The sequence below is a fragment of the Enoplosus armatus genome, chromosome 13 (assembly GCF_043641665.1).
Source record: "Enoplosus armatus isolate fEnoArm2 chromosome 13, fEnoArm2.hap1, whole genome shotgun sequence".
Taxonomy (NCBI): Eukaryota; Metazoa; Chordata; class Actinopteri; order Centrarchiformes; family Enoplosidae; genus Enoplosus; species Enoplosus armatus.
The window spans coordinates 7781105-7807320 of record NC_092192.1 but is presented as its reverse complement, the minus strand read 5'-3'; the positions used below and the strand labels follow the sequence as shown (position 1 = coordinate 7807320).

Below are 26216 nucleotides of genomic sequence, written 5' to 3'. Positions count from 1 at the left end.
TTGTAAAGGTTTTTATAGTTTTAGCACTGACCATGTTTTACCTATACATTCATTCAAGTAAGGCAGGACTTATGGACACACTGTGCTGAGATTAAAATTGGTGTTATTGTACACTCTTTGTTGGAAAAATGAGTCTCACTATGCTTGGGGTTCTTCACCATTTACTATTTATTGTTGTTTTATCATTCACTATGTTGTGGGGGCATCCTAAACCTGCAGGAGGATGAGACATGTTTCTGCAAAGGACACATGACATACTGTAACAACATACTGTTTAGTTAAAAGAAAAAAATCTTTCTCACAGACAACACAGGTAATGCAAAATTAAACCATGTGTGACACTGTGCTTTGTTAAATACACTGAGATCAATGTGAGACTTCTTCAGTAAGTGCCAAGTCACAAGCTAATTTTTAATAGCCATGTAGAAATAACCTCTGCTCACACCAGTTCTTTACTCTGAGGTTTGAGTTTCCATTTCAGCTGCAGATGCAACTACGGCCCAAAACTATAGTTTATTTGCCTTTTATTATATCTGAATACATTTTAAGGTGCACATAGTTCTAGTTTCTCTGAGAAATAGTATTTTAAGGACACTACTCACAAAAAGTTAGGGATATTCGACTTTCGGATGAAATTTATGGAAAATGTAAAAAGTTCATGCTACAATGATATTATATCATGACAGTAGGTCATTTAAGTAGAAGCATGCAATGGTAATTTCTTCATCTCAAACAATTTATTGAAACAAAAGCTAACAACAGTGGTGGGTATACCACAACAAAAAATGTCAATGTCTCAATAACTTGTCATGTGTCCTTGAGCATCAATTACAGCTTGACAACGACGTCTCATGCTGTTCACAAGTCGACTTATTGTCTGCTGAGGCATGGCATTCCACTCTTCTTGAAGGGCTGCCCTCAGGTCATTGAGGTTCTGGGGTGTGGGGTTACGACCCTCTACACGACGACTCAGCTGATCCCATAGCTTTTCTATGGGATTCAGGTCTGGAGAAAGTGCAGGCCATTCTATTTGAGGTACCCCAGCCTCCAGCAGCCGTTCCCTGATGATGCGACATCGATGAGCTGGGGTATTGTCGTCCATGAAGATGAAATCAGGCCTGTGTTGCTCATGCAGAAGCACAATGACTGGATTAATGATGTTATTCAGGTAGTATCGGCTTGTCACAGTACCATTTACAAGGTGTAGGGCAGGTCTGTATTGACAAGACAAACCTGCCCAGACTGCAACACCACCACCTCCAAAGGCTCATCTGGTGACAACAGTGGCTGATGCATAGCGTTCTCCTTGACGTCTCCAACAGCGTTGGCGGCCATCATTTCTGCTCAATGTGAATCGACTGTCATCAGAGAACAGCACTGAGGCCCACTGGTTCCTCGTCCAGCGCAAGTGCGACCTGGCCCATGCAAGACGATGACGCCTGTGCCTGGTGGTGGGGTCAGGTACCCTTGCAGGTCGTCTAGCACGCAGACCATGCTGATGTAAGCGGTTTCGAATGGTCTGACGTGACACTCTGGTGCCTCTCACCTCCCTTAAACGTGCCTGGAGTTGAGTGGCATTCACCATCCGGTTCCGCAGGGCACTGTTCACAATGAAGTGGTCATCAGCATGGGATGTGGCCGAAGGACGTCCACGTCTATGCCTTTCTGTGACTCTTCCAGTCTCTCTGTGTCTCTGTTGCAACCTGCTGATGACACTCTGTGACACTCTAAGCTCAGTGGCAACTTCCCTCTGAGAACATCCCGTTTGAAGCCTCGCAATGACCAGGTACTGCTGATTGATTGTTAGGTGTCGTCTTGGTCTCATGATGTCAAAATGTGAACAGCATGATGAAGAGGACTGTTTAAATACAAATGTCGTCGATTCATGGATCAGACACTTGTTGTGATTTTTGCGGTTAATCACCTTGTTAGAGAACAGCATCTTATGCAATAAGTACTGAAACATTGAACAGTTGGACATGTGCATTCAAAGGTTTAGAGAAGGTCAAACTAAGTTCACCTGTAAAGGTTATAGTTCATTTTAGGTGCATTCTGAAATTTCATCCGAAAGCCGAATATCCCTAACTTTTTGTGAGTAATGTATATATGTATACATACATACAGTGCATCCGGAAAGTATTCACGGCGCTTCACTTTTTCCACATTTTGTTATGTTACACCCTTATTCCAAAATGGATTAAATTAATTTTTTTCCTCAAAATTCTACACACAACACCCCATAATGACAATGTGAAAAAAGTTTTTTTGAAATTTTTGCAAATTTATTAAAAATAAAAAACTAAGAAATCACATGTACATAAGTATTCACAGCCTTTGCCATGAAGCTCAAAATTGAGCTCAGGTGCATCCTGTTTCCACTGATCATCCTTGAGATGTTTCTGCAGCTTAATTGGAGTCCACCTGTGGTAAATTCAGTTGATTGGACATGATTTGGAAAGGCACACACCTGTCTATATAAGGTCCCACAGTTGACAGTGCATGTCAGAGCACAAACCAAGCATGAAGTCAAAGGAATTGTCTGTAGACCTCCGAGACAGGATTGTCTCGAGGCACAAATCTGGGGAAGGTTACAGAAAAATTTCTGCTGCTTTGAAGGTCCCAATGAGCACAGTGGCCTCCATCATCCGTAAGTGGAAGAAGTTCGGAACCACCAGGACTCTTCCTAGAGCTGGCCGGCCATCTAAACTGAGTAATCGGGGGAGAAGGGCCTTAGTCAGGGAGGTGACCAAGAACCCGATGGTCACTCTGTCAGAGCTCCAGAGTTCCTCTGTGGAGAGAGGAGAACCTTCCAGAAGGACAACCATCTCTGCAGCAATCCACCAATCAGGCCTGTATGGTAGAGTGGCCAGACGGAAGCCACTCCTTAGTAAAAGGCACATAGCAGCCCGCCTGGAGTTTGCCAAAAGGCACCTGAAGGACTCTCAGACCATGAGAAACAAAATTCTCTGGTCTGATGAGACAAAGATTGAACTCTTTGGTGTGAATGCCAGGCGTCACGTTTGGAGGAAACCAGGCACCGCTCATCACCAGGCCAATACCATCCCTACAGTGAAGCATGGTGGTGGCAGCATCATGCTGTGGGGATGTTTTTCAGCGGCAGGAACTGGGAGACTAATCAGGATAGAGGGAAAGATGAATGCAGCAAAGTACAGAGACATCCTGGATGAAAACCTGCTCCAGAGCGCTCTTGACCTCAGACTGGGGCGACGGTTTATCTTTCAGCAGGACAACGACCCTAAGCACACAGCCAAGATATCAAAGGAGTGGCTTCAGGACAACTCTGTGAATGTCTTTGAGTGGCCCAGCCAGAGCCCAGACTTGAATCTGATTGAACATCTCTGGAGAGATCTGAAAATGGCTGTGCACCGACGCTTCCCATCCAACCTGATGGAGCTTGAGAGGTGCTGCAAAGAGGAATGGGTGAAACTGCCCAAAGATAGGTGTGCCAAGCTTGTGGCATCATATTCAAAAAGACTTGAGGCTGTAATTGCTGCCAAAGGTGCATCAACAAAGTATTGAGCAAAGGCTGTGAATACTTATGTACATGTGATTTCTCAGGTTTTTTATTTTTAATAAATTTGCAAAAATCTCAAACTTTTTTCACGTTGTCACTATGGGGTGTTGTGTGTAGAATTTTGAGGAAAAAAATGAATTTAATCCATTTTGGTATAAGGCTGCAACATAACAAAATGTGGAAAAAGTGAAGCGCTGTGAATACTTTCCGGATGCACTGTATATGTGTGTATATATATGTGTGTGTGTGTGTATATGTATACATGTATATATGTATGTATGTATATACGTATATATACATACATAATTTGTGTAAGCTTTTAGTCTTTACTTTGTTTGATTCAAACTATCAACTGCATTAGATTGATTCAAACTGTGGAGTTGTCAAAACAATTTCCTGTTGGCTGATATGTTTTTGTTTGAAGCCATAAAATGATCTACTGAGATTACTGGCACAGTACAAAGGGCATAGTCAACTTGTGCGTTCACGGACTGTAGGTAAGACAGCTTTGCAGGAAGACACCATAGAAGACAGTAGGAGAAGAGACAAGAGATTTCTGGTATTATGAATGATTATGATGAAACCACAGCCTTCCTGGGTCACTGGGGACGTTTCCAGCAGATGGTCTTCTTCTTGCTCTGTGCCACAACTATCCCCAATGGAACCGGCATTTTATCCATCATCTTTGTGGCTGACATTCCCAGTCACCACTGCATGGTTCCTGAGGTCAACCTGACCCAAGACTGGCTCAGTGTTATCATCCCAAGAAAGGTAAATCAATGCGCAACTGTCAAACTGTTTAATAGATTGGTTACTTACAGTGAAAGTTCACCAGTCTGACCAAGAAATCATTACAATATTGCAAAAGAATTTGCAAATGCATTTGTAGTTTGTTGAGTATTATCTCTTATGCTTACTGTTAACTTCTAAATCAGCTCTACATAAAAAGTGGTATGGCCACATACCTTTAAGTTTCTTTATACATCAAAGAGCCAATGTGAAAACCATGTCACATGTTGGGCTGTTGTCTACAGCTGTGTCATATTTACATTTTGTCCAACAGGTGGTGAATGGTAAACAGGAGCTGAGCAGGTGCAGCAGGTACAGGCTGGATGTGGTCAGAAATCTCTCCGCTCAGGGATTTATTCCTGGCAGGGACGTCAACCTCGCTGACCTGGAGCAGGAGGGCTGTGTGGACGGGTGGAGCAACAGCAGAGACATCTACCAATCCACCATAGTCTCTGAGGTGAGACTGTGTGTGTGGACATGAATTACATGTTACATACCATAACATACCATATAACGTGTTGTGGGGGCATAAATCTGTTTGCACTGGCAAATTGTAGGGGTTTGCCTTCCTCATGGGGACAAAAACGCAAGTTATATAAATCATTACATTTTAGGGGTGAACTTGGTTTAAGGTTAACTGCAAAGAGAGGTGGTCTAGGGTAAGGGTTGGGGTAAGTCTCCAGGAAATTAATGTAAGTCAATGTAAAACACGATTGTGTGTGTGGGTGTGCAATAGTTTTAATTAAGGATCATACCATGAGCACAGATCCCTCTCATCAATGTATTTAATTTTTCCCAATATTTCTTTGAGTTTTGAGAATTGTGACTGCTTTGTGCTTTTATTTTCCCTAAATGTCTCTAAATGCATGGCTATTCTAGTTTGACCTGGTGTGCAATGAACAGTGGAAGCAGCCGTTCACCTCTACAATTTACTTCCTAGGAGTTCTTGTTGGATCCTTCTTCTCAGGACAGCTCTCAGACAGGTACAAAGAACAAAAGCACATATAGCTATTGGTTACTATGTGAAAACATGCTTTTGAAATCTTGTTGCCAAAATGGTGATTTGTTTTCATCTAATTTGATCAAACGCCATGCCTAATAATATTCTGTTGGAATGATTTAATTCTGAAAAAGGGCAAAGAACAACCTTTTTTTCCCCTGAATTAGAAACATGTCTTTCACTGTCATTTAATTTAACAAAGTGCTCAAGAAGCATTGTGAGCCATCACACCCTTCCACTTACCATTTGGAGGTCTTAAGATTGTTTTTTGATGTTCCGTATTTATTCTGTTTTACGGTTATTTTTTAAAAATCTGTGTTAATAATGAGGAAGCAAATGCCTTTTACTTTAAGCATATTTGCACTTAAATACATAACATTTTAAATCTGATATGAACACAGACAGGTAGAAATATGTTCTAAAGAGATAATTTAGGTAACCTTTTAAGCAAAAATGGCAAATGTTTTCTGGTTCATGCTTCTCAAATATCAAATGTCTTGGGTTTTTTCCTTGCTCCTATTTAATTGTTGTTCTCAATACAGATATGGAAGGAAGCCTGTACTTTTTGCCACCATGGCAATTCAGATGTTTTTTACCTTTGCTCAAGTCTTCTCCCCTTCATGGATGGTGTTCTCCATCCTCTACTTCTTCAGTGGTTTGGGACAGATTGCCAACTACATGGCTGCTTTCGTGCTGGGTACATATAAACACCTCCTGCTGTAACTATTATTATATTGGCTCTACATTAAATTTATCAGATAAACCGTTGATACAGTCATGTCCTTTGAATCTGCAGGAACAGAGATCTTGACTGGCAATGTACGTGTTCTGTTCTCATCACTGGGTGTGTGTCTGTTTTATGCTGTTGGCTACATGATGCTGCCACTCTTTGCTTACTTATTAAGGGACTGGAGATCCCTCCTGTTGGCTATTTCTCTGCCTGGCCTGCTCTACATCCCTCTCTGGTGGTGGGTTGTACTCATCACATCACATTAAAAAAGATTCACATTTCTCATGGTGGAGTTTTATCTACAGTAGCATCTTGTTAAAGATAATCCTTTATTAATCCCTCAGTGGGTAAATTTGCATTGTTACAGCAGCATACAGGATAGTGCAATAGAAAAATGAAGATATAATCAGTCAGTCTTTATTTTTGTGAAACTGTCAAACTTTATTTGACTAATCTAAAAATAAAAATAAGACAGACTTAACACTACAGACCAGTCTAAAGTATCTTTGTGAAACCAGCCCCTGAATCTGTCTGTGTTGAATACTGAGGCAGGTTCATCCCCGAGTCTCCCCGCTGGTTGCTCTCTCAGGGAAGAGTGGAGGAGGCTGAGGCCATAGTGAGAAATGCTGCTAAGAAAAACAAAGTTGAGGCCCCACAGATCATCTTTCAAGATTACAGTGTAAGTTGGACTTAAAGCATGCAGGACCAAACAAAAAAGCACAAAAACTGTAGATGTTTTCGGAAGGACAACTTCACATTTTTTCACAAGGTACTGATATGTACATTGAAATAGGTTTTGCTTGCTGTAGGCATTCCTCCTGTTCATACTGGCAATTACAAGATCCCTTCCTAATGTGCTTTCAATGTAAGTGTTGGGGGACAAAATCCACAGTTCTTGTTCTGTGTAAAAATCACACTAAAGTTTATCTGAGGCTAATATGAGGCTTCAGCAGTCAGAGTTAGACAAATCCAGTTGTCATAAGTTAGTCTTGTTAGTACCTTAACTGCAGCAAGAAAACATGTTAGGAAGCGATCTTTCAATGGCCAGTATGAACAGGAGGAACTGATTACGCCAAGCAGAATCTGTTTAAATGTTCATATGGGCACCTGACTATTGTTTTACGACAGACTTTGAAAACATGCTAACCTATCCTCCTTTAACATTAGATTCCTTCATCCAAAGTTTTGTATCTTGCAGGTTGATAAGAAAAAGAGACTGTCTAAAAATGAGGAACCCCACACTGTCTTTGATCTGATAAGAACCAGCAACATCAGAGCTACAACAGCCATTCTCTGCATGGTGTGGTGAGTCTGAGAACTTATTACACTTTTACACACACTATTGTGTGTAGGACAGAATTAAGTACACGATGCTGTAAGGCCAAAACCATGTGGACATACTCGCACATTACACCCATATGTGGTTGCTGACCATCTCTTTCCTAAACCATGGGCCTTAATCTGCTGCTAAAACAGCCTCCACTCCTCTGGGAAGGCTTTCCACAAGATTTTGGAACCTGGCTGTAAGGATGTGCTCCTGTGTAGCCACAAGAGCATTAGTGAGGTTGGCCACTGACATCAGGTGAAACGGCCTGGCTCTCAGTCGGTGTCCCACTTCATTCCAAAGGTGTTTGATGTGGATGATAATTTTCACACCAAATTGGGAAGAATATTTCTTAATTCTTTATCGATTGGTCAGTCAACAGAAAATTAGAGATAGTAATCTGAATATTATTATTTGAAGATGTCACCTTGGGCTTTGTGAAATCGTGATGGGCATTTTTCACCTTTTGGACATTTTACAGACACGACTAATCGATTAATCAAGAAAATAATCAACTTGAATCGATAATGAAAATAATTGCTAGTTGCAACTTTAATCTTTCTCAAATGTCGTACTGAAAAGCACAAAGTTAACTTGATGACTAAAAGCCCATCCATATCACAATACATCCATCAATCTGTCCATCTTTCTACTGTAGCGGTCTCCAACTATAATGTATGTCATATAAAAGTAAAAAGTGGAAGAACTAAGCAGTGACATCAGTTGTTGTGTTTCAGAGGACTGAACTTATATACACATGGCTCTCAGTACCACATGGTTGTCAACCACTGATCTGCTGTATCTGACTTATGTCCCATCCTCAATATCTCTGCTGTCTGTATTTGTGTCTTGCTTAGGTTCACTCTCACCACTGGCTATTATGGTCTGTCCCTGAACACACTGCAACTCAGTGCTGACCCCTACATCAGCTGTTTCATCTCAGCAGCTGTAGAGGTGCCTGCATACATTTCCAGCTGGCTGGCCCTGCGATACTTGCCACGACGACCGTCATTTAGTTGTACAATGCTCATGGGAGGACTGTCCCTGTACTTCATCCAGCTAGTGCCTCAAAGTAAGTATTGAGAATGAGACACTCACAATTATAAGAGGCTGGGGCTAAATATATCTTCTGTCTGGCAGAGTTGGGAGAAACTCCTACAAATAAGACGCGCTAAAACTAGCTCCTACTGTAAGTCCGAGATAAGTCAGAGGCAGTCCAGAGCTGCTGCAGTTAATGAGACTCTTTGTGTTCGTGATTTAAAAAAAACAATAACAAACTTTTATTAAGATGGTGGTCGAATTAGTAAGGATTCAATCAGCTCACCAACAAATTGAAACAAAACACCAGAGATGATGGTTTGCACAACTTTCCACTACGGGGACACTGGACTAATGCAGTTTGCAGCACTGATTAAGTTGGAACATCTCAGCCAACAGTGTCAGAATTGTTCATCAAACCAAAGTTGCCTTTCAGACTGTACATTAAATAATAACCAAGTGCAATAAATAAATAAATCTGATTTCATTGCCATGGCGGGATTACCTGGAGGAATTGGTGCTATATGTAGAATTATCGCATCAAACCATGAAGATTTGCCCAACCAACTGTTAAAAATAACACTATATCTACAGGCTGATTGTATTTGATGCCAAAAAAAAAAGCCAATGCCAAATTTTGTCATATTTTGGAGAAAATAGGAGCCTTTGGAACAAACTGAGCCTGTGGAAAGACGGTAGAGTAGTGGATTATATGCAGTTGTGGTTTGAGAAGTTTCATTACATTCACCTTTTTCACCATGAAACCGTGTATCCAAGCTGACCACAGCTGCTGTCCTCTATAAGGCAGAAAGTTCCAAATCTTTCAGAACCACCTTGCAAGCCCACAGAGGTTGAGTGTATGATACTCAAAACATAGACTCATACAGTCTCATTTGAGCTTCCCATTGTACAAATCGCACTGTGACCTTGCTAACTTTTTTAATTCAAATGCACAAATCCTCCCACTCTATTTTTAAGATAAACTATTTTCCATCTCCTCCAGGTTTACCAGAGGTGTCCATTGCGCTGGATATGCTGGGTAAATTTGGCTTTGCCACCGGTACAGCCCTGATGTTTGTCTACACAGTAGAGCTTTACCCGACAGTGCTCAGGAACACAGCAACAGGGACGTGCTCCATGTTTTCCAGATTGGGCAGCTGCACGGCACCTTTTTTGTTGCAGCTGAGTGAGTAAACTGGTCTGACCCCCCCCCCCCCCCCACACACACACACACACACACAAACACAAGTTATACGTTATATTAACGTACACCGCCCTGTCCCCCCTGCGTTACATTAACGCACGCACCCCCTACTGGACAATACTGGACACTTTACCTGGACACTTTATTTTGGTCACTGCACTGTTTGTTATTTATCTTATCTTATTCTTTTACCTTTATATTTTTACATGCTTGTTGTCTGTCAGATTATATGTTATATGTTAAAAAAATGTAGCACCATCAGACCTCGGCAAATTCTTTGTAATGTAGGTTACTTGGCAATAAACAGTTTCTGATTCTGATTCTGATTAAACTTTAAACTCACTAGTTTTTGTTTTAACCTGCCTGGAACACTAATGAGGTGAGGTCTTTCCACGTTTGCACAGTTTCCTGACATACAGTATCATACATACAGTACAGGCACGCCAGAGAGGGTCGGGGCCTCTCTCCTATCCTAATTTTCCCTTCCCCTCCTACAGATGTGTACTTTAAGTACCTGCCTTATATTACACTCGGGACTCTGGCTGTTGTGTCTGCCTTTGCCACTCTCTTCATATCAGAGACTTTTGGACGAGCTCTACCTGAAACTATTCAACAGATGCTTAAGAGAGAAAGGTGAGATGCTAAGGGGATGAAGCTACTACTGCGAAGCAACAATCTTCTTAACGACTGACTAATGATGCATTTAAGTTTTAGTAAAACAATAACAGAATGTGTTATTTAAGCTGTGAAGTAATTACGTACTTTATAAATGTAGTTATTGTATTATCCTCATCATCCTTTTGAGTACAAGTGGATGTGATAATGGTCACAACAGTCATTGCCTGCGATTGTGATAATGAAGTTGATAGTAGTGAGGCTGTGAGGTTGCCCCGCAGTCTGCAGAACACTAAATCAAATAACATTTTGTTTGTCTTTTTCCTCTGTAACAGAGTGAAGTGTCCTTGCATCACTCGAAAAGAAACAGCAGAACCTGTGGTGGTTTTAGAAAGTCAACTGTGATTCATTAATATAAAACTGTTGTTTTTTTAAAATCTTTAAACAGAAACTAGCTGGTTGTTTTTCCTACTTAATACATTTGGTAACGTTACTCCTCTGTAAGATATCTGGATATGAAAATAAAGCACAAATAAGCGCACAAACCATTCAACACAAAGATCTCTACTGGTACATCCTATAATTATTATAATATAGAGGATCATTTTAACCAGAATTAAAGGTAAAAGACAAAATGGCAGCACACATTTCAGCACTTGACAATATCAATTTGTCATTTCAATGCAATATCCAGTTTCCTTTTTGCCTTTGAACATTTAATTATGGCCTGATTATCCTGAGTACTAAAAAATGATAATACTTTATTTGCCATTTTCACTTTTAATTCTGGGATAAATCCTCCATACTATAATCTCTAATCTATAACCTAACAACAACAACAATAAAAAACAGGTTATCCTGACACTTTGGCTTGCTTACACTTAGCAGGTATTCAAATTGCAACAAGATAATGTAAAAAGGCACTGATAGTTTGTTAACCATTAACAGATTTTTAATTTCTAAATTATTAAATTTTTTTTCTTGATGTTTTATTATTGTATTTATTCTCAGGATTGGATGTATTGTAGACATTTGCTGATTTCTTACTATTTTGCTTGTTCTATTTTAAGGAAGGCAGTAGAAGAATTGTTTGGTTGTTTTTCTCCTGGAGCAGAGAGGCATGAACTCTTTCTTCTTTGGTTGTTTGCCAATTGAGAAATAAAACCACACGAGAAAGCAAATGCCTTCATGGACAATTTAAAATGTTTTTGCCTGAGCACAATATATCCTCAGGGGAATCAGATGACCTTTTGATTTCTAGTTTGATTGATTTTGATTATGGAAATATATCCAATACAGTTGGTGCCCTTGTCTTACCTGGCACAGGGCGGTGGCAGGCAGGCGGGCGGGGAGGCATGTCCCAGCAAAAATTTAACTCCTCGTACACTGTAAGAAGCAAAACATGGTGTAGCGTTTGCGATATAGGAAGACGGTGGATAGACCAGTAGTCCTAAAGAAGAGGATCCTTTGACTATGAAGGATTATGCCGACTCCATCGCTTTCCTGGGTCAGTGGGGACGTTTTCAGCAAGTCGTCTTCTTCCTGCTCTGTGCCAGCATCATGCCCAATGGATTTGGTGCTTTCACGCTCGTCTTCCTGGCTGACATACCGAGTCACCAGTGCGCTGTTCCTGACGTCAACCTGACCGAAGACTGGCGTAAAACCATCATCCCAATAAAGGTGAGACTCCCGAAAGATGGGAGGCTTTACAATAACATCATGTTGGCACAATTGAATTAACTTTATAGACAAATGCAGAGCCAAACCGACAAATGAATGACTGCTGTCGTCATTCAGAAATCAGTTGTATGAGTTTCCTTAGAATAATTAAATGTATTAAAATCCTACACAACGTATTTGTTGCTGCGGTGATATTTGCATGTAGTTCATAAGCTGAAATACTAAAGGCTATCTAAATAATGTGAGTAAGGGTTAATGTAGGGAAAAAAGGAAGCCAAATCAAGAGTTCCGAGCAAAATGTGCCTAAGAAAGACCACGCTCACCGAAATATTCTTCTTCACATGCAGAACATGGTCTGCTCAATACAGTGAGACTTGTGAAGCCTATGTTTAGCTCCTGGTCTGTATAGGTCATTACAGTTTGGAGGAGTGCCTACAGCGTTGTTGTATAAAATCGATATAGCAGCCAGTGAGGTGGTGCATTTCAGGATAATGGTTCGTATAATAGCCGCTGTAGATTTGCAGAACGTGAGCATATTAAAACATGGTCAGGTACAAATGAAATCACAAGGTCCACAAAGGATTTGAAAGGTGTTTTTTTTTTTTGTCTTATTACTACAGTTTTGCCAGAATAGATATTTTGATGATCAAATTTGTAGTTTATGTATTTATCCTGCATCTGTTGAATAGAGTAGACACCTCACACAGAGGCCGATGAAAGTGTTATACACAGTTTGGCACCATACACTGAAAAAGAAATGTTACTAACAACACTAATAATGTTTATGTCATGACTGTGAGGTGGTAAATGGGAAACAGGAGCTGAGCAGGTGCAGCAGGTACAGGCTGGATGTAGTCAGAAATCTCTCCGCTCAGGGATTCATTCCTGGCAGAGACGTCAACCTCACTGACCTGCAGCAGGAGGGCTGTGTGGACGGGTGGAGCTACAGCAGAGACATCTATCAGTCCACCATAGTCTCTGAGGTGAGAGTGTGTGTATGTGTGTCCAAGACTGAATGAGCTTGCTGTCGTCTTCTCAGTCTCCCTCCACTCCCTCAGTCCTTATTCCCAATCTCCCTAGTCTCTGTATGTGCGCCACATCAGCCCCCTTCCTGCCTGTGTCTGTGTTTTATTTGCCTTTCTGCAGTGTGTTTATTTAAGATGGGGCTTTTTCCCGGCAGCCCTTGTATGTGTCTCAAACTATTGTTCAGTACTTAGTGAAATGTAAAGTGGGGTCACTGATTTTCTAGCATCCTCAAATGCCGTAATCCTGCCAGTGCACCACACACAGCACTGTGAACACCTACAGTCAGTCAGCACACCTGGTCAATGCTTGCTCATTGTCCTATCTATGAAAAGAATCCCATCACAAGCAAATGTAAGCATTGTTATAGCTTTATGTTTAACAGTTTGTTCTTATCTATTTTACTTTTTACATTATGGACTACCTAACTCGGGATATTATTTGATATCATGCGTGTGCTGCCTTCACATTGCAAGGCTAGTTATTGGCTAACAGTGTGCCAATGTCTTTAAGGCCAACTTGCTGTGTAGGGATTTAGTTCTAGCACAACAAAGGACACACACCCTTTTGACAATTTGTTTTTTTTGCTGCAGCTTGTCTTTTTAATCTATTCTGCTTTTCCTGCCTGGCCAGTCAGGCTTTTTTGTGTCCATTATTGTTTCTGTTTCGGGCACGTGATTTGTGCGTGCTTGGGCTTGAGAAAACGCTTTGGAATGTGGTCCTGGTTTCTCTGTTGTCAGTTTAGGTGTTTACATCCACTATATCAGACATGCAAGACAACACAAAAGCTCCGCAGATGTTTCCAGGATTTGTAAACAACACAAAATATATTAAATGATGCCAGCCTCATCATTGAAACATGATCAGACCAGACCAGGTACACCTGAAGAGAAATGGCGTTTGAATTTGAACAGCGGAGAGTGCATAACAAATGCATTAAATCAGTAAATAATCATAATTTCCTCGTTAATGTATTTCATTGTTTAATTGTTATTGTATGGCTATTCCAGTTTGACCTGGTGTGCAGCGAGCAGTGGAAGCAGCCGCTCACCTCCACAGTTTTCTTCGTGGGAGTACTTTTTGGATCCTTCTTCTCAGGACAGCTCTCAGACAAGTAGTGAAAACACCAGCTCCATGTGATATATACAGTACATCGAATATATGCAGTGCTTTTAAAGCTATATTTAGGTTTTTAAATACCCTATATACTGTACAGTAGTTACTGACGCTGCACTTATCCCTAAAATAGTCAAAACTGGAATGGCTATTATTCTTTTGAGGAGATGTTGGCATTAAATTACACAGTCATTGTGTTGCCTTTGGTGTTGTCTAACCCATTCCTTGCCAGATTATATAACAGACCTATTCCATTGTGAGCTTATGTAGCGCTACATAATGTGGTGTTATTATGGAATGTTACATTAAGTGGTGTTGTGTTGCATCTTTGTTAGTGCTATATAATATAATACCCAGTGGTGGGAAGTAACTTAATACATTAACTCAAATACTTGAGGTTTGTATTATACTTAAATATTTCCAAGTTGTGTTACTTTATAGACTTAAGTTATACGTCAAATTTTGAATGCAGGACTTGTACCTTTAATTTTACATTGTGATATATACATATATATATATATATACACATATATATATATACTTTGTATGCCTTAGACTACTGTATGACATTTGGTGGACATTTTTACCCAAATAATAAAAAAACGTGCATTCCATATGTTTGTGTTGAGCAGTATGGACTTTGGTAAAGATTTTTTCAAATTTTTACTTGGTTTATTCAACTTCTCTCTATAGATTTGGAAGGAAACCTGTTCTTTTTGCCACCATGGCAGTTCAGACGGTTTTTACCTTTATTCAAGTCTTCTCTACCTCGTGGACTATGTTCACCATCCTCCTCTTCATCAATGGTTTGGGACAGATGTCCAACTTTGTAGCTGCTTTAGTGCTGGGTACATATGAACATCACATTCTGTAAATACTGTCACAATAGTTTTACACATTTGTCAGATTTGGAATAAATGTTGATAAACATATGTCCATAAACAATACTGTACATATCTACTTGCCTTTCACTTGTTCACACACATCCCTCTCTTTTTATTTCTGTATCTCTGTGTGCAGGAGCTGAGACCTTGACTGGCAAAGTGCGAGTCCTTTACTCATCCATGGGCACATGTTTAGGTTTTGCTGCTGGCTACATGATGCTGCCTCTGATGGCTTACCTTTTAAGGGACTGGAAATCTCTCCTGCTGGCTTTGTCTGTGCCTGGCCTGGCCTACATCCCCCTCTGGTGGTGGGTTGCACTCACTACAGGAAAAGTTACCATGAATTACACTAAATGTCATGGGGTTTTTTTTTTTTTTGTTGTCTCCTACCAGGGGAGAGTTTAGTTTATTTGTCGTGATGAAAAATCAAAAAGCTAACCACCAAAGACTAAATCCTTGGCTGTGTTAAGAATGGTAGACTGACTTGCAGACTTGATAAATAATTGGCCAACACTATGTTTTCCTAAAGAAATTACTGACTGCATGGCCCTGTAATCTGCATCCACATCTAAGACATATTAAGACTTGATTATATGATTTAAGATTGTCATTCTGTAGAAGGACACATTGTGATCATTATTATCTTGTTCCCAAGAGAAGTATTATAACTTATATTCACCTTCTTTATTGCTTTAATGAGGCAGGTTCATCCCAGAGTCTCCTCGGTGGCTACTCGCTCAGGGAAGAGTGGAGGAGGCCGAGGCCATAGTGAGAAAGGCTGCTAAGTGGAACAAAGTTCAGGCTCCAGGGGTCATATTTCAAGATTACAGTGTAAGTTTGATTTAAATCATGCAGGATTAAACACAGGAGCTCAAGCCCCTCAAAGACACACAGTGGGCAATGAGTCTGGAATAATATGAAAAATAATTCAATAAGACCTAAATATAAAGTTAACACTGAGAAAAATATATCGATTAAGGAGATTATTCCTGTATTTTGTCTATGAAGATTGATTGTCAACCCTGTAATTTGACCTCAGATGAGAGAACATCAGAATATTTTGGACACATTTTTATTTATGTCTGAAAATCACTTGTTTGTTGGTATTTTCATTTTTCAAAAACATTCCTTGTATATCAGGCTGCTGAGAGAAAAAACATAACAGAGGGTGAGACTTACGTTTTTGTGTCTTGCAGATTAATAAGACAAAGACACACTCTAAAGAACACCACAATGTCTTCGACCTGCTGAGGAACAGCAACATCAGAATCACAACGCTCATTCTCTGCTTGGTGTCGTGAGTAAACACAGTTAATCATCATCGCACTAGAACTTAACACTAAAACAATTACATGAAGATGCTTATCTGACTCTCTTCTCACACGGTTCTGTTTAGTTTCTTGACACACACAATGACGCATATTTAGTATGTCCTCAGTTAAAAATTTAAACACAAATGCATACATATGATACATTTTTGTATGCCCATGGAACAAGGAAACAAGAAGTGGCTGATGAATTTTAATTGATTCTGAAAAGATATCACATGCACACAGTGATTCTCTCACTCCTAAGCTATCGCCTCACAAACTCTTGCTATACAAAAGTCAATTCACACGCTTCATAAACAAACACCTGAAACACCTCACTATCACCAAAGATATAATTTTTTGCACAATGGAAAGCTTTAGGCTGTACATGTACTTGTGTGTTACATTTAAACACTTGTGCATGGGATGGCTCCTCCTCTGAGCCAGTTTCATGGACACCACCTCCAGGAAAAGTGATTGCATTGTCACATTCAGACGCAGTAAAATTCGATCAGCCTTTCTGCGAGAGCAGTAAACCTACCTATATGACTCTTTTTTTGATAGGAGTGAAGGTCCAATGGTCATGATTTGCCACGGCAGTATGTGTCATTAAATGCTATTTCTATGCAGACTCCTATGTAGACATCTCTGCTGTGTGTCTGTATCTTTGCTCAGGTTCACTATGACTATTGGATACTATAGCCTGTCCTTCAACACATCCCACCTCCATGTTGACCCCTACATCAGTTGTTTCATCTCGGCAGCTATAGAGATTCCAGCATATATTTCCAGCTGGCTGGCTCTGCGATACCTTCCACGACGACTGTCTGTCATTGGTACTTTACTCATTGGAGCAGTGTCACTGTACCTCATTCAACTGGTACCTCAAAGTAAGCAGGAAAAAATGAATGAATTAATGAAATTCAGAGAAATCATATTCAATTTTCAAAGAACCAAAACAAGTATGAAAATGAAGCTATTCCCCAAGCATCTTGGTTTGAACTGTTACATTAGGAATGAACTAATCACATAAACTCATAGTGATGTGATCTTTTCTTAATGGTGAGCAACAGGAATTAATGATACCCTAACCCATTAATGCATTAAATCAACATGAGTCAAGCATTAGATATGTTTTGTAACCTCATCATAAAGTTTTACAAGAGGAGATAGTTAGCTGCATGTAAAAATCATGTTAATTCATGTATGCATGTTAATCAAGTGTTGCAGACTTGACAGAGAGCAGACAGAGTTTGTATGCGTTTCTATTCTGTTATATTTAAGAGCAAACTATTTCCTTATCCTTTAGGCCTCACAAATCTTGCTGTTGCACTGGAGATGCTGGGTAAGTTTGGTATTACCACTGGTTCCTCCCTGATGTTTGCCTACTCTGCAGAGCTTTACCCAACAGTGCTCAGGAACACAGCAACAGGGATATGCACCACAGTTTCCAGACTGGGAAGCTGCATTACACCATTTTTGTTGAAGCTGAGTGAGTAAACTGGGTTAAAGATAATTATTACCATTAGTTGCCACTCACACCAATACGCTGACATACCCACCAAGCTCAATCTGGGCCGTTAAATCTTATTTCACCAAGTTTGGAAGCCACGCACACACTCTTAAATTCACACATACTGTAAATGCACACACACACAGACCCCAGATTTTTCTTCCATCTAAACTTGCCCCTCTCCTTTTTTAGGTGTGTACTTCAAGTACCTTCCTTATATTACTCTGGGGACTCTGGCTGTTGTGTCTGCCTTTGCTGCTCTCTTCCTACCAGAGAGTTTTGGACGACCTCTACCTGAAACTATTCAACAGATGCATAAGAGAGAAAGGTGAGCTGCTTAAGAAATACACATTTTTTATGAAGCTTCTCCTGAGCCAAACTCGTTAATATGAATTAAGTTATAATAGATGGTAGATCACACAGTATAAAGGGCCTGAGTTTGAATCACACACCTGGTCCTGTCACTATAGTGAGTGCAGCTGCTTGTGGTGATGATAATGAGGTTGATAGCAGCAAAGAAATATTTTTTTCTCTTCCTTACTACAGCAAATTACAGTTTTGTTTGTTTGTCTTTTCTCCTTATAACAGGATAAAGTGTCCATGCATCACTGGAAGAGAAACCCAGATACCTGTGGGACTCCTGGACAGTCCGCTATGATTATCTAGTACTTTACTGATGTAGGTGATATGTTGATATTGCTATTGAGTATAAGTACTACTGTTTACTTTTCTTAATATTTGAGTTTTTGTTTTATTAAAGTTAGTAATAAAACCCTAACCCTAACCCTAACTGAACTTGTAGTTTTTACTACATTTTAAAACACAACCAGTCTCTAACACACCAGAATGTGAAATTGAAAGTGGAAAAGAAAACACCTTAAACCCAAAATTAAAGCAACACCTGAACAAATGAAGAAAAACACTACTGATCACAATCGGGGTTCTCTTTCCTTATTCTTGTTATTTTGTTCCCAAGTTATACATGTGGTGTTTGAAGTGATGTTTTTTTGTCTTGCTCTTTTTTTTGTCTCATTTACACATTTGCATATGCACATATGTGTTATCTTAAATGGTGAAGATGAACACAGAATATTCAATAAAAGTTGTTCATTAAAGTTTTAAGGGCAAATCTCACATCCCAAATAACCATGTTGTATTGTAAAATGTAGTATCTTTTAATCACATTCATGCATGCATATCAAGGCTAAAAGTATGTTATCCTCAATGAAAAAGAACACCCACAAAATGCTCACTCAAGCAGAAATTGCAAGGTTCATGTTTGTTGCTGAAGCCCAACACAAGTGACCGGTTTTTGCATCCAGGAACTGTAGCTTTTTATTACCTTTGTAATCTATCACCTGACATGGTAAAAAAACAAAAAAAAACAATAGCAATTTGGCTTTGAGTCAAGTTATTTTCTGGCATTTGTCTGGACAGAGACACGTGTCTCTATTATAACTAGCATGAGGGTGATTTCTTTACTGTTAATACATTTTTGCAGCTGCAGTGTGGCTATAATATTGGAGATTAGTGTTTATATTCCTAGTTCACGGTAGTAAACAGCCAAGTGGCCTAACAAGAATTGCCAATGAGTAATAGAACACTGTAACCTTCCCTTTTAACTTGTTTTACATGCATGTTTTATCTCATACAGGGCGTGACTAACAGGCGGGGGGGGGCGGGGGCGTCAGGCTAGTCTGTTTTCTCTTCTGTAGTAGAGAAAGTAGATAAGACTGTGGAGGGCACAGTTAGGATTGTGAGACTATGAATGATTATGATGACACTACAGCGTTCCTGGGTCAGTGGGGAAGTTTCCAGCAGATCGTCTTCTTCCTGCTCTGTGCCAGCATCTTTCCCAACGGATTTGGTGCTTTCTCTGTCGTCTTCGTGACCGACATTCCCAGTCACCGTTGCCTGGTTCCTGAGGTAAACCTGTCCCAAGACTGGCGAAATGCCATCATCCCGAAAGAGGTAATTAAGTTTTTGCACACAGCTCCTACAAAAAGGTAGAGTGTAGCAGTTTTGCCATCTTGTTTTCTCTGTTTGAGAGTTGCACTCATTTTCAATTCCAAAAGAGAGCCAAGCAGAAAAAGAAATCACAATCTTACTCTAATGTTCCCAAAGGTATTTTGTTTATTTTATGTGTACAGTATTGCAAAGGATACATATTTTGTATTTGTAGGCTAATTCTAAAATTGATCAAAATTAAACAGACCTTTTTCATAAAACAATAAATGTTAAAGAGACATTTTTCTATTCATTTTTAATTAATTTTTATTAGGATTATTAAGATACTGTTTTACCTCAGCATCAAACATTCTGCACTGATGTGGGCTCACTACAGTTAGAACTAAATCTATGTGAGTTCAGACCTCAAGCATATAATACACTCAGATTTATAATAAAAGCATAATTATGATTTCTGTAATATGCCTGGTCATGATCCAACAGCTCAACTGAAGAAATCTCAAGGTTTGCAAAGATGTGAAAGTTGGTTTGTGATATTATTATTATTGGTTATTATATTACATTATTTTAATGAAATTTGTAGCTCTGGAGTTCATGTATTTTATTCTGCATCTGCTGTATAAAGTCAACTGCTCACACAGAGGCTGATAAAGCCATTTGGCTACTTTCCAGGGTTATATTTGAAGGTATAGACCGTTGTCAACAGGTTATTGTTGCGTCACAGTTTCAACACATATCCCTACACAGTATGGCACCATATGCAAGTTTAAGTTCACAGAAAAACAAAAGTTAGTAAAGTTTGTGTTGTCATGACTGTGAGGTGGTGAATGGGAAACAGGAGCTGAGCAGGTGCAGCAGGTACAGGCTGGATGTGGTCAGAAATCTCTCCGCTCAGGGATTCATTCCTGGCAGAGACGTCAACCTCACTGACCTGCAGCAGGAGGGCTGTGTGGACGGGTGGAGCTACAGCAGAGACATCTACCAATCCACCATAGTCTCTGAGGTCAGTGTGTGTATGTGTGTCCAGCTGTAGTACAGAGGTAGCATCAGTTATACAAGTAGTTGTAGAAACAGCATTATTGCAGTACTGGTAGTTGTTTAATTTTATTCAACCCTTTTTATACAAGGCTGTTTCAATACTATAATTAGTCCTTAAACGTGAGGGGAACTCATTTAGAATTATCACATTAAAAGTGAAAATAGCTATGAATCATTTCTTGCTTAAACAAAAACATCCTCCCAGTTTGCACTGCTTAAAAGATACGTACCCTGAAGCACATATTCCTCAACATTCACTCCTCATCCCACCATACTGTATTCAGCTGTTTCTGCCAAAAAGAAACGCATTCAAACAGCAGGAAAACAATGTTACCAAGTGGCTGCTGAACATAAACATCAAGCAGCAAAAGATCCACAGATTTTATCTCAGAAGTTAAGACCAACCAGGCTCAATGCTAAATGAATATTAGACTTATATTTATGAGGTGGCCAGAAACACAGAAAGTCCAAATGAATTCTAATCTTGCTGGATGTGTAAGTACAGTAGGCAGACATGTTAACCATCACCCACCATCAACTCAATAAACAGGTACTGTATTTATAAAGAGTGTGGCTTTGACCTGCTCTATATGTAAAGTGTCATGAAATAACGTTTGGCATGATTTGGCACTATAAATAAAATAAAAAAAATTGAATTGAGTTATGGGATGGTAGCCTTGTTTTTCTGCCCTCCCCAGTGGCCAGGAATTAATTACTGCGACTTTAAATCAATTCATGATGGTCTCATCGACATGGACTCCCTCTGGTCCATGTATTTAATTGTTCAATTGTTCATGCATGGATATTCCAGTTTGACCTGGTGTGCAGTGAGCAGTGGAAGCAGCCGTTCACCTCCACAGTTTATTTCCTGGGAGTTCTTTTTGGATCCTTCTTCTCAGGACAGCTCTCAGACAGGTAGTGAAGACACTACCTTTTTTATCTTGATTAACTTGTTAGTCTTTAATTATAGTTCTTTAAGTGAACAGTGTAGAATATTATTTTTAAAATGTATTTTCTTAAAAACGTTTAAATTCTTTCTGTAGATGTCCTGCTCTACTCAAAATTTAAGCAACCTTTCCTGTAAACTTTCATTTTCTAAAATCTTCATTGTATGTAACAGGCCTTTTCCTCAGTATTGCGTTACACTGTTTTGTAGTGTGTTTTGTTATGTGATGCTGCATTGCATATTGTTAGGTACACAGTAGATGAAAAGCTAAAAAATAATCTTATTTTTTATTTGTTATTTCATTGTTTGGCTTCTCACTCTAGGTTTGGAAGAAAGCCTGTTCTCTTTGTAACCATGGCAGTTCAGACCATTTTTACCTTTGCTGAAATCTTTTCACCTTCTTGGACGGTGTTCTCAATCCTCCTCTTCATCAGTGGTTTGGGACAGATTTCCAACTACCAATCAGCTTTTGTGCTGGGTAAATGTGAACATTTCATGCTCGAGTAACAATAAATAATACTTTATACAGTAGTCATTGATTTTGCCTATCAACTACTACTCCTATCACTTTATTATCAGTCTTTATCACTATAAATGATTGATGGCTTATTGACTGCACTTTCTCTCATTTTGCGCAGGCACTGAGATCTTGACTGGCAATGTGCGGGTCCTGTTCTCTTCAATGGGTGTATGTCTGAGCTTTGCCTTCGGCTACATGATGCTGCCTCTCTTTGCTTACTTTTTAAGAGACTGGAAATCTCTCCTGTTGGCTTTGTCTGTGCCTGGCCTGCTCTATCTCCCCCTCTGGTGGTAGGTTGTATTCATAAAAAGGGAAATGTATTCATGGTGAGTTTACCTAACCGTGCCACATAAATGTCATGATTTTGCTCTTGTCAGGAGACTAGAGAAATATTATAAGTGTATTCACCTTCCTTGTTATTTTGTCTTTTAAGCCCCTCTGATCCAACCTGAACATTTCGGTTTCTGTGCTGTATACTGAGGCAGGTTAATCCCAGAGTCTCCTCGCTGGTTGCTCTCTCAGGGACGAGTGGAGGAGGCAGAGGCCATAGTGAGAAATGCTGCTAAGAAGAACAAAGTTGAGGCTCCACAGGTCATCTTTGACGATTACAGTGCACATGTAAGTCTGCTTTGACTTAAATAACGTAGGGCTACACAGAGAAGTCAATACGTGTGCTTGAAGACACTCATTGTTTGTACAATTCACCTTGAGATATTTCATTCTGGACCAAAGTGGTGGACCGACAGACTGACAGACTAAAGCACAACAAACTGCTGGTGAGACTGAGGTTTTGTGTCTTGCAGGCTGATGAGACAAAGACACACCCTAAGGAACATCACAATGTCTTAAGTCTGCTGAGGGGAAGTAACATCAGAAACACAACTTTCATTCTGTGCCTGCTGTGGTGAGTATCCAGTCTGAGCATGTCGGTCATCGAACACAAACAATTTGACTTTCTGATCTTTTCAGACACTTGTTTTAGTTTGTATCCTAGAAAATCCAATTATTAAAATGTCCATTGAGACTCACTAACTAATCACTGCTTTTGCTCTTACTCATATCTTGCATGCTAAGCTGTTCTGTCTTGATGGCAGTGAAGTGTGAATAGAAGATGGTCTTGGATTGCTAAGTGTTATTAAATGACATTTCTATGCAGGTTTCCATTCAAACATCTATGCTGTCTGTCTTGCCAGGTTCACTCTGAGTACTGGCTACTTTGGCCTGTCCCTGAACACATCCAGACTTCATGCTAACCCCTATATCAGCTGCTTCATCTCAGCAGCTGTAGAGGTACCAGCATACATTTCCAGCTGGCTGGCACTGCAATACCTTCCACGTCGACTGTCTGTCATCTGTATCTTGCTCCTGGGAGGAGTGTCACTGTACTTCATTCAACTGGTGCCTCAAAGTAAGCAGTATGACAATATGGTTCAGATTTGGTGTGTTATGCCAGCTAATAATGTAGCCTCGAGCTGCTAGCCTCAAGCAGAGCTGAGGAGCGGCCTGCAGAGGTCTGGTAAGCTCACTTCTTTCTGACTCCACACACAGATTTTTTTCCTTTTTAAACTTTATACAACTTTTTTCACATATGCAGTAGTACTCCTCAAAATCCCTGTACACAGATGTATGTTCCCCTTTAAGACAGCTTCTAAATTTTAAGAATTGTTAAGCATAGGAGGCGACACTGGTGGTCTCGAGAAAAAAAACAAACAATGCAAATGTATTTATTTTTTTCCATCCCTGCCCCTCAGACAGCCTGAGTCCAGCCACTGGGAGGAGGACTTAAATAAAGCAAAGGGGTTTCTTCAGCAGAAGAGAAAATGGCTGCTTGAAGTGAAGGCAGGGTTAAAAATCTCCATTCTGTTCTTAGACAAAACATTTCTCACCTTTCAGGTTTATCAAATCTATCTGTTGCTCTGGAAATGCTAGGTAAATTTGGTATTACCACCGGTATGGCCTTGATGTATGTCTACACAGCAGAGCTTTACCCAACAGTGCTCAGGAGCACGGCGACAGGGACATGCACTACTGTTTCCAGAGTGGGCAGCTGCATTGCACCTTTTTTGTTACAGCTGAGTGAGTAAACTGGTCTTGAATAGCATCTGATTTCACCCTTATGTAGATCAGATGCTCTGTACACACTGATGAATTCACATACTTTAAATGCTTACAGTGAACAAAGGACCCAGGACTCTAACTCATAGTAATTTCCCCTTCTCCTTATACAGGTGTGTACTTTAAGTACCTGCCTTATATTACACTGGGGACTCTGGCTGTTGTGTCTGTCTTTGCCACTCTCTTGCTTCCAGAGAGTTTTGGACGACATCTACCTGAAACGATTCAACAGATGCAGAACAGAGAAAGGTGGGTGCCTTAAGGGATGCATACATCTTAACCTCCTCTATCGATATTATTATTATTATTATTATTATTATTATTATTATTATATTATAATAAAATAATAATAATATACAAATGATTAGAAATTATTAGTTGATGTATTTAAAGCCCCTATGTGTGGATTTGAAACTTTCTGACTTCACTGTCACAAAAAACAAAACAAACATTTAAACTTTTCACTCAAATTCAATTACGGTCAATATCAGCCACCAAAAAGTAAATAATTATTCAGTTGTCACAATTTAGGTTTATCTTAAGACAGTTACTATACACAGTATGTGTTTATCACTGCCATTACAAAGATCCTGCCCCACATGTAAACACATAGGTCAATTGTGGATTTTAAGTTTTAAGTAATTCATATGTTGACATACTGTAGTATTGAGACCACTGTTGAAAGATTAATAAAATTACCTAAATGTCATAAGATTTTGAGAAAAAAGGTGAACTGTAACACCCAAAATGCTGTATTTATATATGAGTGTGTTCTGTTTGTGTGTTAGTCCTCATATGGACTAGCGTCCTGTCCTGGATCTGTCTCTGGATTTTGCCCAGTTTATATTAGGATAGTGGTATTTCTTTGCATAAAGAGCTACAGTCACCATAACTCAACAAACTACCCAGTTATTGTACTTAAACCACCTATTTGCTACTGGAAAACATATCAAATATATCGCCTTTAGTGTGTGCTAAGGTTTTTCCCCAGACAGACCTACCTGAAAACTGGGTGTTCACTCAAGAAAATAACAAAAAGATGTCGCAGATTATTCTTTTAATATAACCTCCAAAACCAATCATCATCATCATCACGACTGTGAGATGATGTGACAATGGTGGCATCAGTCATGACGATGACAATGCAGTCAGAAAGTATTCAAACATTGCAGCTTTTTCAGTTTTCCTCTATGCTGAGCACTAAACCAAGTTATATTTTGTTTGTTTGTCTTTTGTCCCAACAGCATAAAGTGTCCGTTCATCACTAGAAAAGAACTTTCAAAACCTGTGGTGCTTTTCGAAAGTCAGCTCTGATTGTCTAAAACATTACTCACATGAGTCACTATTCAAAATTTCAATGAGAAAATTTCATCATCTGTGGATATAATGCCATCAGAATCAGAAATACTTTATTGATCCCCGGGGGGAAATTGTACAACATGTACATCACATGACCTTTTTGTAAGAAGGGAAATTAAAAGAATTGAAGCTTGACTTGTACATATGTACTTGAACATATGACCATTTTGGAGTAAATTGTGCTTGCACTCTGTTTATGTTATCTCTAATCACAAAGATGTATATAAAATATTGACTAGAAACTGAATTCTGAAATATGCAGGTGTTAATTGTGAAGCTAATGGTGCAGTTGTATCATAAAACCCTAAACGTGGCTACTGGTCCTGATTGAATTGGTGTCAGAATATTAGAAACTTTGTTTTATGTATATGTACCATTCATTTTTCAAAAATTACACTATTTTGATCTTTTACAACACTGAACAGCAGTATTATGTCAGCATGGTGGCAATTGTAACGTGTATATATATATAGTACGTATAATGCATCAAGAATTGTTGCGCTTTTCAT

The 26216-nt window shown here is 39.5% G+C and overlaps 3 protein-coding genes across 3 annotated transcripts; all 3 read left to right on the top strand.

The window, feature by feature from the left end:
- Positions 1-4099: 4099 nt before the first annotated feature.
- LOC139294964 (organic cation/carnitine transporter 2-like) lies at positions 4100-10640 on the top strand. Its single transcript, XM_070916990.1, has 11 exons — positions 4100-4306; positions 4599-4781; positions 5204-5307; positions 5867-6021; positions 6121-6292; positions 6607-6733; positions 7253-7359; positions 8236-8450; positions 9420-9602; positions 10118-10253; positions 10571-10640. Exons 1-11 carry the CDS (start codon positions 4100-4102, stop codon positions 10638-10640), a joined length of 1659 nt encoding a protein of 552 aa, XP_070773091.1.
- Positions 10641-11658: 1018 nt separating this feature from the next.
- LOC139294862 (organic cation/carnitine transporter 2-like) lies at positions 11659-18877 on the top strand. Its single transcript, XM_070916829.1, has 11 exons — positions 11659-11915; positions 12716-12898; positions 13949-14052; positions 14748-14902; positions 15075-15246; positions 15643-15769; positions 16135-16235; positions 16924-17138; positions 17558-17740; positions 17954-18089; positions 18350-18877. The coding sequence occupies exons 1-11, from the start codon at positions 11709-11711 to the stop codon at positions 18417-18419; spliced, it is 1653 nt and encodes a 550-aa protein (XP_070772930.1). The 5' UTR covers positions 11659-11708; the 3' UTR covers positions 18420-18877.
- A 648-nt stretch (positions 18878-19525) lies between these two features.
- Positions 19526-25662, top strand: LOC139294998 (organic cation/carnitine transporter 2-like). The gene is made up of 11 exons (XM_070917041.1): positions 19526-19732; positions 20550-20732; positions 21579-21682; positions 22037-22191; positions 22352-22523; positions 22719-22851; positions 23037-23137; positions 23427-23641; positions 24127-24309; positions 24462-24597; positions 25593-25662. The coding sequence occupies exons 1-11, from the start codon at positions 19526-19528 to the stop codon at positions 25660-25662; spliced, it is 1659 nt and encodes a 552-aa protein (XP_070773142.1).
- The last annotated feature ends 554 nt before the right edge of the window (positions 25663-26216 follow it).